The 15,378-nt window shown below is 37.5% G+C and overlaps 2 protein-coding genes and 1 long non-coding RNA gene across 3 annotated transcripts; 1 reads left to right on the top strand and 2 right to left on the bottom strand.

Moving 5' to 3' along the window:
• The first annotated feature begins 4,978 nt into the window (after positions 1-4,978).
• Positions 4,979-6,298, top strand: LOC122072195 (stellacyanin-like). The gene is made up of 2 exons (XM_042636764.1): positions 4,979-5,594; positions 5,672-6,298. The coding sequence occupies exons 1-2, from the start codon at positions 5,402-5,404 to the stop codon at positions 6,052-6,054; spliced, it is 576 nt and encodes a 191-aa protein (XP_042492698.1). The 5' UTR covers positions 4,979-5,401; the 3' UTR covers positions 6,055-6,298.
• Positions 6,299-7,388: 1,090 nt separating this feature from the next.
• Positions 7,389-13,286, bottom strand: LOC122071999. Its single transcript, XR_006138313.1, has 2 exons — positions 12,892-13,286; positions 7,389-7,877 (listed from the first exon to the last, which is right to left on the bottom strand). It is a non-coding gene; the product is annotated as an uncharacterized LOC122071999 (long non-coding RNA).
• On the bottom strand, positions 8,054-11,497 carry LOC122071998 (scarecrow-like protein 28). Its single transcript, XM_042636496.1, has one exon. It carries the CDS (start codon positions 10,514-10,516, stop codon positions 8,495-8,497), a length of 2,022 nt encoding a protein of 673 aa, XP_042492430.1. The 5' UTR covers positions 10,517-11,497; the 3' UTR covers positions 8,054-8,494.
• Positions 13,287-15,378: the final 2,092 nt, after the last annotated feature.

Below are 15,378 nucleotides of genomic sequence, written 5' to 3' on the forward strand. Positions count from 1 at the left end.
CTGAAGAATAAATTTGAGTAGGACCATGGATTTAGGTATAGATATTGTTACCGATTCAAATCGATGCATATTGATTACTTTTATCTTTGTTTTTTCTAAAAAAATACATTTTCTTACTATTCTACCCTTGAAACGATACGGGCAAGGATTAAAGTATCGGTATCGATCGTCGTATCGGTCTACCAAAATTAAGATAAAAAACACTTTTTTATACACTTTTGCATAAAAAAATAGTTAAAAAAAGTTATATATAACATGTATTATGCATAAACAGTAAATTGAGAGTATCGCACTAAGAATCCAAGGTTTGTAATTGTCCCATAAATGTAAAATCCTCCCAACCTTGATTTCCACTTTAGTTAGAGAGAAAAATGGTTGGTAGCAATTTTGGAACAAAAACACCTCAAAAAATTGTGTTTTTCTAAAAAATTACCCATTTTGGCCATTTTATGATCGTATCGGTACGTATCGGTGTGTATCGGTCGATACATATCGATACGCACCGATACGTATCGATACATACCGAAACGTACATTTCACCTCAATTTTGAATTTTTCATAGAGTATCGGTTCGTATCGGTGGTGTATCGGTGCGTATCGTAGGATACATATCGATATAAGGGTTTTAAAATTTTCATGTATCGTATCGGTATGTATCGTGCCGATGCCTACCGATATGGATACGTATCGGACGATACGCGTCGATACTTAAAACCATGATTGTAGGTGAGATGTTCCTGTGGTACTACTCTTTTTTATTTTTTTATTTTTATTTTTTATCATGGTTCCATGTAGCCGGCCCCATCTAGTTTGGAAAAGGCTAAGTTATAAGAACAATGCAACTAGACTTGTTGGGTCAGGGAGAGGGCCTGCTGGGGTTCAACTAGGATTAATAAGCAGCTGACATGAAACATCCAATAGAAGGCTCTAACCCTATCCAACATGAGGAACAGTTAGGTTGTGTCAAGGTTAGAGACAGATATTCACTAAAACATGAAATTTAGAACTCTGGCTACTACAACTAGGCAGGCTGCAAATAATGAAATGGTCTTTATTTTGATTTGGTACATCATGGAGTCCTGGGTTCATTAGCAATGTTCTCAACTAGATCTGTCAACACACACCAACCAATTGGAAACAACCTGATGCTTTTAGTTTTTCTTACAATATCATATTACAATGTGAGCTCCTAAACTTTAAACAGGCTTCGTATGTGCAACCAGCCCACCACGCTTATTATTATTATTATATTATATTATATTTTTTTTAAGTTGGGAAATTTTGTGGATTACAAAAGGACAATTATACCTTTGTGTCAGTGTGTATATTCGAGGAGAGGTCCTTGAAAGTCTAGTGATGTGTACTTAGGGCGTTTGCGTCTGCGACCAACCATGCAACCTCCAATTGGTTTTATGGTGGGTTCGTTTTATTAATTTATACATGGAAATTATCTAGGGGAGAAATTTTTGTTGTAGATTGTAATCTAAGGGTTTCGAAACCATTTATTGAAATCGAATCATGTCATTTACATCAAAATCGATTTTGGTTTAAAAATTATGACCGTTTATTAGTTAAATAGTTTAAATTAAATCGTTAAATCAATTAATTCAATGTTGAATTTAAATACATTTCAACAAAAAAAAAAAACTTTACATAAAAGAACTACCAAGAAAACATATAACAGTAAATAATTTAATTCAATGTTAAGATGTGCATCAATTTCAATAAAAAATTCAAGGATAACTTTATGGTGAAGGTAGGGTCTTGATGTGACCCCTCTCTCCCCATATATCTCCCTCTTATTGTACGGTGTCAATGGGCCGTGGTTTATAAATGGTTTTGGTTTTAATATTTGAAATCGTTTATTAAATGATTCTGTTTTGATTTTACTTAAACAATCTTGCACCGGACTGAAACATTTAACACATTTACTAATGAAAAAAAAGTTATAATCTTACTTTTTTGCCTTTTTAGTATAGAGTAAATCTCTATGTAAGTTGTCATTCCTATTGATGAATGTAACTTTTTCATTACCCAAAATACCCCCTATTGTATAGGATAAAACACACTTCTTTTTTAGATGAGGGTCAATTCCATCATTTCACAAGGATATTGACAGCTCTTGAATATGATATAATAATAAATTACTATTCAAATTATTTTAAAAATAATTTTTGAGAATAAGACAAATGGCAATTAAAAGAAGACTACAACTTACTTCACCACCTTGGTGACAACAAGATGCACACATTATCAAAGTAAGGGGAAGGGTGTATTGTAGTAATAAAAGTGGTGAATTGAGCAGTTGTAAACCTTAATGATAAAAAGTTCTTTAAATTAAAGGTAAAAATAATATATCATTATATCATTGGTATTGTCTTGCACGTTTAACAGTGCACATGTGAAAAATAATTTACCTTCATTGAAAGAATAAGTTTAGGATTAAGGGTGCAACCTAAATCCCCTTAGTTCAGCCCAAACCTATAGATTGAGATCGGGCTGGGATATCATAGCCAAAGCCTAACCCTATTAGGCTCAAACAGCCAATCTGGCCTTGATAATTCTATTTTTGTCACATCAAGGTTAGGCAACGTTGGGCTAGCATTTTTTTTTTTATTGTATGTATCATATTATTATGTATGTATGGGGAAAGAGATCGATGCCTGGTCACTTAGCCTCTACATCAGCATGGGGGCCAATGAGAGTGCGCATAGGGGCATATACATTGATGAGATTTTTTTAGTTCCCAAGGATTAGGGTGATAATTTTGTATGCTCATGTGTTTGGGTGCAGGGCTTACGTGACCAGACAACGTTATTTTTCATAATTATGTGGGAAGAAAGAACGCTACCCACTAGTGTGTGTCTATATCTTGACACAGTGGGTATTGAAAGACCACACTGCCCCATTCTGAAGATGCTCCTGCATGCCCTTCGATTGGCTAGTGTAGTGGCATGCACCTGTGCCTACATGATAGCATTCTATTGCTCAGTTATATATTATGCATGTTTATATATGTTAAGCTAGGTGTTCCTCTCCCATGGTGGTCGGATTCACTCTTTCAAGACGATTTTTAGAATTTTGAGTCCACCTGAGCATACAAAATCCAACATCCCAAAAGTCTCCCCTTGCTCACGATTTTTTTTTTTTTCCTAAACAAAGCCCACACAATATCACAGAAGCACAAAATAGAATATCAACAAGTATTCAAAGAAGAAAGAATTCCTCTCATTTTCTTCTAATTCGACTCGAATTGTTGGATTTATTTTGAATCAGGATCAATGAAAAACCTTGATTGTACTTTCCCAAAAAAACGGATTGGAGGCGCAAAGAGAGAAATACACAATATCCACAAGAAGTCAAGAGAGAAATTACTTAAGCTAAAGTGTGTGTGGGTACTAGCAGGAGAGACCGATCTTGCCTTGCAAGGGCTAATCACTACTCCCTTCTGAATTTGGTTGTCCAGATGCGATCTACCAATTTGCAGGTAGTCTTCTGCTTGATGGGTGGTCAGTGATTACCGGCAGGGATCCGGAGTTTCACTCTTTTGTTAATAAAAATCTGATTAGATTATGGGTCTAGTAACTGGCATCCCAGCACGGATCCCACAAATCTTCTCAGTAAAACAAAAAGAATATTTAAAATTAAAACAAAGCACTCTGAATCAATTGAAAATGTAAAATAAGCACTTCGCTTCCCTGGCGACCGTGCCAAAAACTTGTTATGCTCAAATGTAAGCTAAACTAATTATACTAATCGCAAGCGCACAATGTAAGTTGTAGCTATGGGTCGAACTCAGAGAGGTTGAGTCCTTAATTAACACACTTCCAAATTAGGCAAAGTGCAAATATCAAGAAAATTGACTATACTAATTTAAAAAATAAAAGACATAGCAATTGAAATTAAATAAAAGAAATAAAGAACTTTCTTGAATGGAGACACGCAGAGGCTTGAGAAGAAAAAAAATTCCAACTTGTAAAATAATTTTCAAATTTGCCTTACTTCCAGTAATTTGTATGGGGATTACAAAAAATGAAAATTGCTAAATCTTCATTGTAGAAATTGTCTACTTCATAGGAAATCCTTGGATTTTATTCTGCAGATTTTGCCTAGAGAGAATCTTCTAGAATGGCTAGAGTTTGGCTCCTTAGGCCGTATTTGACACTTGTATTCCACTTGGTCCACTTTTGGCCTGAATTCTGAAAACAAGAGAAAATACTTAAAGTAGCCCTGTTGTGGGAATTAAATAATATAAATAATTGGATTAATTTGTATATAAAAAATGCTCAACACTAGGCTGCGCTCAGCCTAACAAGCCTAGAAAATCTCAACCATAGCCTAGCCAATGCCCTATCAGGCTTAGGCCACGTTGCCAGACTTGAGCTCACCAGGCCAAACTTAACCCCTATGTGATATGTCTCCCATCACTCTACTTGGGATTTTGAATGCCATGCCCCCTTTTTCTCTTCTTTATTCTCCACAAGACTTATTTTTGTGCTCCCTTTTTCTCTTTGTTATTCTCCCCAAGAAATGTTTCATATAATCCATTGCCTTGTAACCTGTGCTCGCTCATGGGACGTGGCGTACTATATTGTGTAGCTTCTTTTAAAATGGCTCTTACATGTTTGCCATGCAAACTATGACACTCTCTGGCTTTCTATCATTGTGCTAGCTATTTGTCCAGTATAGGTATGAGTATTGAGTTATCAAGGAAGTTTGATATACATACATCATAGAAAATGGACTTTATCATCTATATAAAGCTGATGCACTACTCTTTTCCGTCAAGCCGGTCAATTCCATGCCCACAATGGTGTGCTCTGTTAGCTACGCTTTCAGTTTTTTTTTAGGGTTATTGGCTTTGTCCGTTCCCTTCCCTACCCTGATTGGTCTCGTCTACAACGACAGGCCTATATGTTATTCCTTGATTTCTGAACTTGGTGTATAAGGGTAAAAAAACTAATTTTACAAAACAAATACCATTTTCCTATCTCCTACGGGTGCAAAGTTGGGCCAGACCAATTCCAATTCGATCAGGCCTACCCTATAGTTCGTACCATTCTATGGTGTATGAACATGAATCCCTGTAGCCTTCCGCGTGTGTAAACCAAATGTTCAGGTCTCTATAGTCCTACTCCTACATGCAAGTTACCAACTTACCATGTTATTCTCAACTTCTCATTTTGAATTCCCACTAACAACTATTCAAATTTCCAACGTTCACAAACCCACGTCCATCCACCTCTTCATGTAACTGTTAACTACTCCATCGTAACCGCTTAATCTCTCCTCTTTTAAAACTGCTTCTATTCATTTCCTTCCAAATCCAAATCCATCTCTTAGAAGAATAGCCTTCATCAATCACCACTCACGAGAGAAGTAGTTCCTCAACAACAAAAGCATGGCCTCTCTCTTGGGTTTCTTCTTCACAGTCCTAATTGCAGCCACATTGTCTATAAACCCACAAGTTGCTGATGCTTCAAGTGAATTCAAAGTTGGTGATAATCAGGGTTGGCGAGAGCCTGGTGCCAATGATACCCAGATTTACAATCTCTGGGCTGCCCATAACAGATTTCAAGTTGGAGATTCCCTCAGTAAGTTCTCTCCAAAGTCAAAATTTTCCTCTGTTCTGCACCTGTGAGAATTTATTACATTACTGTTTTTTCTGCAGATTTTGAATACAAGGAGGACTCTGTTCTTATGGTGGATAAATGGGGTTACTATCACTGCAATACAAGCAAACCCATCTCTGCTTTCAATGATGGGAAGACTGTGATCAAGTTAGATACTCCTGGGCCTTTCTACTTCATTAGTGGGGCTCCAAATCACTGCAACAATGGCCAAAGAATGGTTATCAATGTGCTGGCTTTACATCCTCCAACTCCACAGTCCCCTCCTCCATCTATTGCTAATCCACCATTAACTTACATGGCAGAGTCTCCTTCACCACCACCAAATCAATCCTCTGCAGTCTCTATCTTTACTGTTACATTGATTCCCATTGTTTTGAATCTTGCCATCACACTTGTGTCAATGGCTTGTGTTCATCCATAACCCTCCTTCCTTGTCCAAAATAATACCACAAACCTTCATTGTTTTATGATTTTATAATCTTATCTTTCTTAATTATTATCTGGGTTCTGGAAGTTGAAATCTCAGGTTTGGACTGCAAGACACCACAGTCGAATTTGCTTTTGCTATATTGATGTATCAGAGTTGGTACTTAGTTATTAATTTATTTGTTTGATGAGAATTGGTACTTATTAATTATGACTAAAACCATTGTTGTTGTCTTGTATATTTATTCTGACACTCTAGCCTTTTACTATAAGCACTTACAGATCTTGTCTCAAGTTTCTGTTATGTGCAAGTTCCATGGGGTTCCCTGAAAGGCTGAGTGGCCCTCTAGCCACTGGAGGCCAATACGAGTGCACGCAGAGGCATCGAAAGGGATTTCCACCTTCATGAGGGGGGGCGCCCCCTCTCTGGCTGGGCACAGAGGCATACCTTTTAGTCTTAGAAATTTGAATCTTACCTTTTTGAGAAAATTGTATATCGCACAATAATGTCATTTGAATTTCCAATTATCACACAAGCAATCATGGGTGCTCACCCTGCTGGATAGTAATTATTACAACCCGACATTTCGAGCTTCCAAATTCTCCTTGCCGCGTATGACCTTGAGATCTTTATATATCCCCAAGTTCCAACCTAAGTGACATGTTAGCCTCCTAACGTTCATATCCAAAATGCCCTGTTCAAAAAACTTTTGCACTACTATTTATGCCTCCCTATATTCAAATAAGTTGAATGTAACCAACCATAGTAAAACAAAACTTGACCCTTTTTTTAAATATTGTAATAGTAAAAGATTTGGGGAAGTGGGAACCCAACAAGAAAATCTTTGGCAATTTTCATCCTCAAATTCAATTGTTCATGCTCCCATCCAATGTCAAACTCTTCAATGAATGTCCATGCACTCCACCCCCTCCTCATCCCTTACATCCTTTTAGTAGTCCTGAACTTTTAAATGCTTGTTACCAAAAAAAAAAATCGAATGCTTTGTTTTGCCACTTGTAGAATTCCAATAAAACTAAGATTTTATCGATCCAACAAATTTAAGCCCCATCTGAACTGCACATGAATGAACTGGGTGCATCCAACAAAACCGCGCCTCTATTTTTATGTGTGGACAATGGAAGGAGAGTCCCATGGCTTGGCATGGCTAATTAATCTTCAGACCAGAATAGTTCCTGAACTCAGATGTGTTTCAAATGCACACATTTGAATTCATAGCTTTTGCAGGAAAGGTAATTTGGCTAGGTCTATCCATAATACAAGGCACTTGATCAATAAAATTCTCTCACATATCTGCTGCAACCCACCAATCCAAAAAGTAAAAAAAAATCTTTATTCCTTAACCCTAACAGAAAATGATACTAGTAAGGCTTCCATTCATCCTTGCCTTTAGGATGTGTTTGCATATTTGATCCAATAGTTTAGACAAAAGGGGCTTGTGTTATATTTTGCAAAGGGGCATATATATGAACAGGTCCCCAATAAAAAAAAACTTACTTCATTGAATGGCTAGGTGCTACATTCTTCACATTGTAGAAAGATTTGATCCAACAGGATCAAAAAACCCATTTGGGAGATGGTTGACTATCAAAATTAAGCAGATCACTGAAATAATCTTGTTTGGTTTTGCCTTCTACTAATGGAAAGAGCTGTTACAGCTATACTGTCTCCCTTGCTACTCAAGTTGTCAGCTACTTTTCACTTCTTGATACGCAATTCTTTCTTTAAACAAGTCTCTGTTATGCAACTTGGATTGCAAAACTAAGAAGCTGAATTGGATGAAAGGCTTGTACATCACACTGCAGATGAGGAAGCAACCACTGGTGATTCCCATAGAAGCACAACCACAATGTAGTACAGCACAATTCCTCGTTAAGACACTTCAAAAAATTAGCATCGGTGACGAGTAACTCTAAACTGGCCAAGAAAAATATGTGGGATATCAATCATATAAGACAGAAAATTACACAGCATGGAAAAGAAAGTATTTCACTTCATATAATGATCCAAGTTCCAATTACACACATCGTTTGAACAACTATCAACTGTTTCATATAAAAAAGAGAAAATGACACTGCTAAGAAACAATTCTAATAAAGAATACCTGACTTTTACAATGGTAAGAAAGGATTCAAACATACTCAAAGAGTCCCAGACTCACAATGCGAAAGAAAGAATACCTGACTATGACACTGCTTTAAAGAATACATCAAAGAATAACTATAAAAAAAGACTTCACATTCCAAATAAAATCTAGATAATCTGATCTTAGAACTCAAATGAATAGCTCCCTCTATTCTTGGATATGGTTTTTGAGTTATCAGATAATGCAATCAAAGAATGAAAGAATTCTCTACCTCTACAAAGAATTTTTGTTACCCTTTCTGCACGGTAGCGATGACGAAAACCATCACCATCAACTTGGCTGAGATAAAGAGGAGGAACTGGCAGCAACATCAACAGGCGCCCATGCTGAAACTGTGTACAAAGGTTGCTCTAGCCAACTGACAGTAAGCCCTGCTGCTCCTTCTTCGCCTTGCTTCTCGATACTGTAGTTCTCACAAGAGTACATCTTCAACAGCATTCGGCTCTGAAGAATCTCCCTCTCTCCGATTTCAATGCTTCTAAATCCTCCATGCTCCATCATCTTCCTCCACTTTGAAAAACTCACATGCCTTTCCAATCGGTCACTTCCTTCACAGGCAATTATATTTCTGATTTCCCGAGCAAACATCTCCTCTATTTTGATTCTAACCAAGCTATCTAATGGCAGGGTAGAATGAATGGAGTCAAATATTGCAGAGTAGTATTTGAATGAATTAGAAACCCTTCCCTCCAAATTGGAATCATTGTGCATAGCTTCTTGCTCTGCCATGAGAACCACTATTGGGTTAGTACTACTTATCAAACCCAACAGATTCCTTAGTGCTACACCAGTCTCATCATAAAGCATCTTGTGTAGTTGAAGAACACAATTAATCGCCACACTTTCCTTTTCCTTAACATGAAGCATCCACAACCTCACGTCCTCCAACCTGTCCACAACTGCATGGAATTCAAACGGCAGATTCAAGGTTTCTGCAAATCTCGCCAATCTATTGCCCGTTTCTTGAAGTTCTTGTTTGGACTCTCCTATTCCTGTGATTCTTACATGGCTTGGGGGATTGGGCCTAGTGGCTAGACTCTGAAATAGACCAGGCCATTGAAGCCCCTGTTTAATATCGAAATCTATTATGTGTACCGTATCTTTTCCTTCAAATGCTCTCAGCAGAATCTCATTGGATGTGAAATGAAGGAACTTTGGAATTGGGCTGACATGGTTTAGAAGCCGAACTGCAGAACCCATGTCCTCATCGATCCGATCAAGCTCCCGAGGGGTCGCAATATGAAATACGCGAGGCCAGAGCCTTGCAACTCTTACTGCCAAAGCTTCTGTAAAGTAAGCAATGACACGACTAATGGAAGTTCCTTCTGGTGAAGCAAGCTCTCCAAGAGTAGCTATAAAATGGTTGATAGCCGGGATGTTATTCGAGCTGATTGATTCCACACAGGCCACCAGTAAGCTTACAAGCTCAAATCCCTGATGCTCTGTATGGACATCCTCACTGCCAGCTGCTACTTTGGTTCCCTCAGATGGGTAAGGGCGCTGAGACCCATTACCCGTTCCATTCCCTGAGGAAATCTCAATTCGTCTTGGAATCAAACTATCGCCTTCAGATGAGGTGGATCCTGAAATTTCCCTTCTAGGCTCTTGGCTGGTGGTATCAACGTCCTTCTCACCTTTATCTGTAATCTCAGTGACTACAGACTCCATCAAAGGATTGTTGGGCAATGCCAGAGGTGGTACGACCCCATCACCAGGAACAAAAAAGATTTTCTCTTCCTCTCCCGAAGACACAGGAAAATGAACTTGTGGAGGGGGATCTAGGCCTGTGATTCCAAGCAGTGACTGTGGCATCTGCTGAAACCAAAGGTTATCTCTACCCACTTGGGTTAGAGTCATTCTTTCTCCTTCTGAAGAAGCATCAGGCTTTGTTGTTCCGCTACTTCTCTTCCTCTTGACCCTGTTTGCGCACGATTCATCAGATGAAGTCTGCTCGGAAAACCTCTTCAAGCTCCTCTCTTTCTTCCAAAACCCTTCTTCAATCTCTCTCCCTCCTTCCCAAAGTGCAGTCTGAGAGGTGGTGATGGAAGGCGGGAGCCGGATTTTCTGCTTAAGAGAACAACTCCCTTTAGCATCGGTCTGCTTCTCCACGGAGAGGCCAACAGGTCGAATGGGCTGGGAACGTTGGGCATCATTCCGGGGGAAACTACATGGCAAATCCAATCTCTGTGTACTCATTGAAGGACACTGAAAATGGCAAGCTTGAAACGGCGCAGATGCTTCACTCCTCAATCTATGCCTTGGTGACAGCAACGTAGAAAACCCAGCCAACATCCTCTATAGTCTTCCAAATTTCTTTCTTTTGCCTCACTCCCCCTCCCCCCTCTATTTTTTCTTCTTTTCAAAATCAATTCAACTAGTCTTTTCTGTTTTTCTTATCCCTCCCCTGTTTCTGGGTTTTCTCCCCAGACTCTGTAAACCTCTCTCTTTTTTTTTCCCCTGTAAATCTATGTGTATATGAACTATTCAAATCAAATTAAAAATTAAAAAAAACCCACAAAAAATGGAATCCGATGGAAACTGAACTGTAAGAAATCTGAATAAGAAACTTCTAAACCTTTCACAAATCTGGTGTTGGATTTCTATGTAAAGGGAAAGATGATGAAATAAGAGGCTGCAAAACCCCCAAAAGAATGAAAGAATATATAAGGCTTCCTATTAACCTACCAGAAAAACATCATCGGATTCCAAATTTCGCCCAGAAAATCATTGAAGAAAGCTATCGTTCTTATCCCCAAGAGGACTGACACCATGCATGGAAATCCAACGAGATACTTGCTTGAATTTGTAACTGAAATTTTGGACAGCTTTCAGACCCATATCAGCACATGAAACTTGTAAAATTTCCATGATAGCTGGATCTGTTTCTAAAGCAAATCCCAAAATTCCGCAGCTACAAACGCTCTTTATCTTCACACATTCAAGCCAACTCCAACTGATTGCCTAGTAGATACTATAATTCACCCAAAAGAAGATAAGACGATCATTAACTAGTTTATTATAGTGAACCATTGTTGTTCTTTCTCTCTTCTTCCTCCAGGACCATTGCTGGTCAGATTTTCCTGGTTTCTTTGATTGATTTGATCCTCCCACGGCTTGAAAGAAGGAAAAGAATGGTGTGAGAGAGTAAAAGGGTCGGCGGGAAAGTCTTTAGATTTTTGTTCCATGGCCGTCGGATGTAGATCGGACGAGAGACAATGGCGGTCAACATGACCGTTGGCATATCCCAGTCAAATATAACCGTTGGGGAGGTTCTGTACGAACGGGGATGATGCGCGGGTTTTATTTTCTCCTTTATGTCTGATGCAGGTGCTGCACGTGCTTATCGCCTGTTTTCCGTTTAGGTGACCGTTGGGTTTCCACAACCAGACCACTGGTGGGTCCTATCCTTTTTCTCGAATTATCCACAGTTCCACATGCCAGGGGTGATGGTGTTGTTATGGGAACTAATCTTGTAGATTATGGAGTAGGCAATAAAGATGTTCATCACCAAATGGAGGGTTGAAAAGTCAATCTTTCATGTGCCTATGACACGTGTAGATATTGTATGGACATTTGTCAAAATACCCCTTGATGATGATCTCTTCTGGGTTTTTATTGCAATGGAAAATGAAAACTACTTCATCGCTACATAATTCCTTGGGGTCACCCGCCTGAGGTTCACTAGGGCCTAGAAACTCACAATTTGTACGTGGCACGGGGGTCATGTATGAGCCCCGAGGGAGATTTAGTCGGCCTAAAGTCGGATACCCCTCCTGTCTCAGGAAAAAAAAAAACAAAAAAGAACACTACCTGTCTACCTATGGTTCCAATGCTTCGCATGTTGGTAGCAGCATCGGCTAGTTGAAGTCCTAATTGAATTCCTATGTGGCGCAACAGGGCGTTTGATGTGCATTCAACGGGCATAAACACTCAGTATGGAATCCAAAGTGTTCGCAAACAGTCCAAGAAGTTTCTGGGCATTGAATGCACGTTAAACATCCTGTTGCGTTCTCTACACCTAGACATTAGGGTTAGAAAAAGATGCCTATGCCCCGTGGAAATAGGTCATTTGTGTCTAAGAATGAAGGTTTCTTTTTTTTTTTTTTTAATATGAAATAGATAAATCAATTATATGAATAAATCCAATACTGAACGGCACAATAAAAGAAGAATTAAAAGAAATCCACACATAATACCATAAATCATGAGCAAAAGCATAGACAAGGAAGATATGATTTGAAGTAACCCTTTGCCCTCCTTCATTGCATGGAGGACAAAGATCTTAAACCCCTACTTTGAAGAAGAAAAGAACCGGGAACACAATCAAGCATAATCTTCTATATAAAAAGCCTAATTTCTTTAGCAATATGTAAATCTCAAGATGATATGGTGATGAAACTAAAAATAGCAAGATGATATATTCAAAACTACTTGAAATGGCAAGATGATTTGGTGATGAAACTAAAAATGTAGTCTGGATCCTATCCAACAAGTCAACACTCTGGTGTGTACCGAATGGCTGAGAGGACTTAGTCACACATTCTCAAGTCTAACCAGCTATCGATGCGCTTTGAAGAGATACTGGTGCCTAAAAAGGTACCCAAAGCAGTAGGAACCTAAACAAAGTGATTCTCAAAGTGATGAATAAATAATTGAATAAAACATACCTTTAATCTTGTCTCATGAGGCTCCCAAAAATAAATCAATTCAATATTTCAACATCTGAAAATAGGATCAATTAAATCTGGCACAAACCTAGTAGCATCCACCACAAAAGGAAGAGAGGGTACAAAAGGGGTACCTCTAGGTATCTGTGGATCAGTCACGGATAGAGTGACCGATCAAACCTTATAGAGACCTTTAAGAAGTGGATCACATAGGGAAATAATTTTGTTTCATTAATCTACCCCAAAGGGAGGATTCAGGAGTGCTTGGGGAAGAAGATAACAAGACATGTAATATTGAGGCATAGATGTCAAAGTGGATTGTATTAAAATGTGCTTTTGTACCAGATTAGGTAACTTAGACTTCCAACCACAAAGCTTAGCCTTTACCCTTGAAAGAATATATTGACAATGATCTCTCGAAAGTCTACCATTGATGAGGGGAATACTCAAGTAGAAATCAAGAGACGCGGAAGATCAAAGATCACGTCGACTCAAAACATGGTGCAAAAAACTAAAAGTTACATTCGAGCTATTATATACTTTTGATTTGGAAACATCGGTAACTTGACTGGAATTTTTGCAAAACTCTTCTAGGCCAAATGCATTTATCTTGATTGAAAAAGATAAGATTTACCAAATATAAAAATATTGTCCGCAAAGGCCATGTAACGTACATACATATATGCATGTATCGTCTAAATCCAGATGTTCTTTCCATTTATTGCGTGTAACGTACACAAGGAGAGAGTGTTTTCCACGTTGTCTATGCAGAGAGTAATCTACACGTCACATCAATGGGTGTTATATATGTGATAAAAGAATTGCACAATAGCAGCGTAGCAATCTTTTTCCCACAAGATTATTATTATAAAAACTTATAAATTATAACTTACGAGATTACCACTTAATACAAGTTTCTTCACAACTTCCATATAAAATCTTTTGACGGAATACTATGGTAAGGGGTGTCAAACAGTCAGTTAGATGTGATTTTGGTTATTTTTTGTTTTATTTTTTCATATCTATCAGAGCATATAAAAACTGTTCTACCTAAATATATATATATATATATATATATATGGATTGATAAATATTCTGTCAACAAAAGTCAAATCACAATTGATAGCTATTGGGTTGATCAATTTTGTTTCATTATTTATTGGGAAAATTGTGTGAATACTCACTTTCAGGTTTCTTTTTTACAAAACTAATCACCCAAAACACAAGTTTAATAAATTGATTTTTGTAGTCATCCATCACTAATATAAGAATAAAAAACTTAGTTTATATCTTCATGATGAAATTTTTATTTTATTTTTATCATGGGTGAAGAAAATCTAATCACTAAGGTGTCATCATTGTACCCATGTCTTTATTTATTTATTGATCAAGGATGTAACCATAATATATTAGCCTAGGAATTGTAAGACAATGTTTTGGATAAAAATATAAGGCTAGAGAGATTGTTCATAGACTTATGTGCGAAACATGTCAAAAGGAGTACCACTTCAATGGCAGGCCTAAGCCAAAAAGGAGTATCTGCCCTGTTATTGTATTAATTTGAAATGCACTTGATACTATTGCAAGAATATCATCGAACCACAAGAACACATGCATTGATTAAAATATTCTCCATTCATCTTTTGTGAAGGAAAACTCACTCAAAAATAGACTTTGTTCTATAGGCTACATTATAAATTGTTTATTCTTTATGAATCTAAGATGATATCATTTCACATAATAATCAACCAACTAGTTTGACTTGATTCTACCAATTTTCGTACCAAAAAAAAAAAAAAAGATTCTACCAATTTTTTGTTCTACTTGATTTAAAAGAAAAAAATGTATAACAAATTATCATCATGTCATGCACATTACGGGGCTGTAGGATATTCTCATCTCATTCTAAGTGGTAACGAAAAATAAACATTTTGTTTTGAAGACAAAAGTCAAAAGATAAAAAAATATGGGATTGAGGACCCCACCCAACAACCTAACATGAACTAGCACCTTCCTATGTCTCTCTCGCTCTCTCTCTCTCTTTTCCTACAATAGGGGGCAACTATGTCATTCAATAGGAGGGATGGGAGAGACACAAGGAGGCATGAGCATATGTAGTGGTGACGGTGGCAGTGGTGATAGTGGTGGTGGTGGTGGTGGTGATCCCATGCACTCTCTATCGCATAAATATACTTTTGAAGGATCTTTCCAATGAGGTGCAAGTGAGATGCAAGTGATGGAATGTATATGAATTGATAAAAATATTAGTTAAATGTATTGAACACACTTACTAAATTACTCATTGAATGTGAGTAGGTAACAGTGTCAAATTTACATCCCACATAAATTCTATCCATTTTTTTTTTAAATCTTTGTACACACTTATTTACCTTTATGATTTCATTAACTATAGTATTATATTATAAAAATCATATTTTATATTTTTTTAATGTTCTTTTAATCAATATATTTTTCTAGATTCTTACA

This window comes from Macadamia integrifolia, chromosome 2, assembly GCF_013358625.1.
Source record: "Macadamia integrifolia cultivar HAES 741 chromosome 2, SCU_Mint_v3, whole genome shotgun sequence".
NCBI lineage: Eukaryota > Viridiplantae > Streptophyta > Magnoliopsida > Proteales > Proteaceae > Macadamia > Macadamia integrifolia.

What these genes read in the sequence shown, in the direction of transcription:
- LOC122072195 (XM_042636764.1), top strand. Translation starts at nt 5,402, where the DNA reads ATGGCCTCTCTCTTGGGTTTCTTCTTCACAGTCCTAATTGCAGCCACA. An exon ending in TCAAGTTGGAGATTCCCTCA is followed by an intron (nt 5,595 to 5,671) that starts GTAAGTTCTCTC and finishes TTTTTTCTGCAG; the next exon opens with ATTTTGAATACAAGGAGGAC.
- LOC122071998 (XM_042636496.1), bottom strand. Translation starts at nt 10,516, where the DNA reads ATGTTGGCTGGGTTTTCTACGTTGCTGTCACCAAGGCATAGATTGAGG.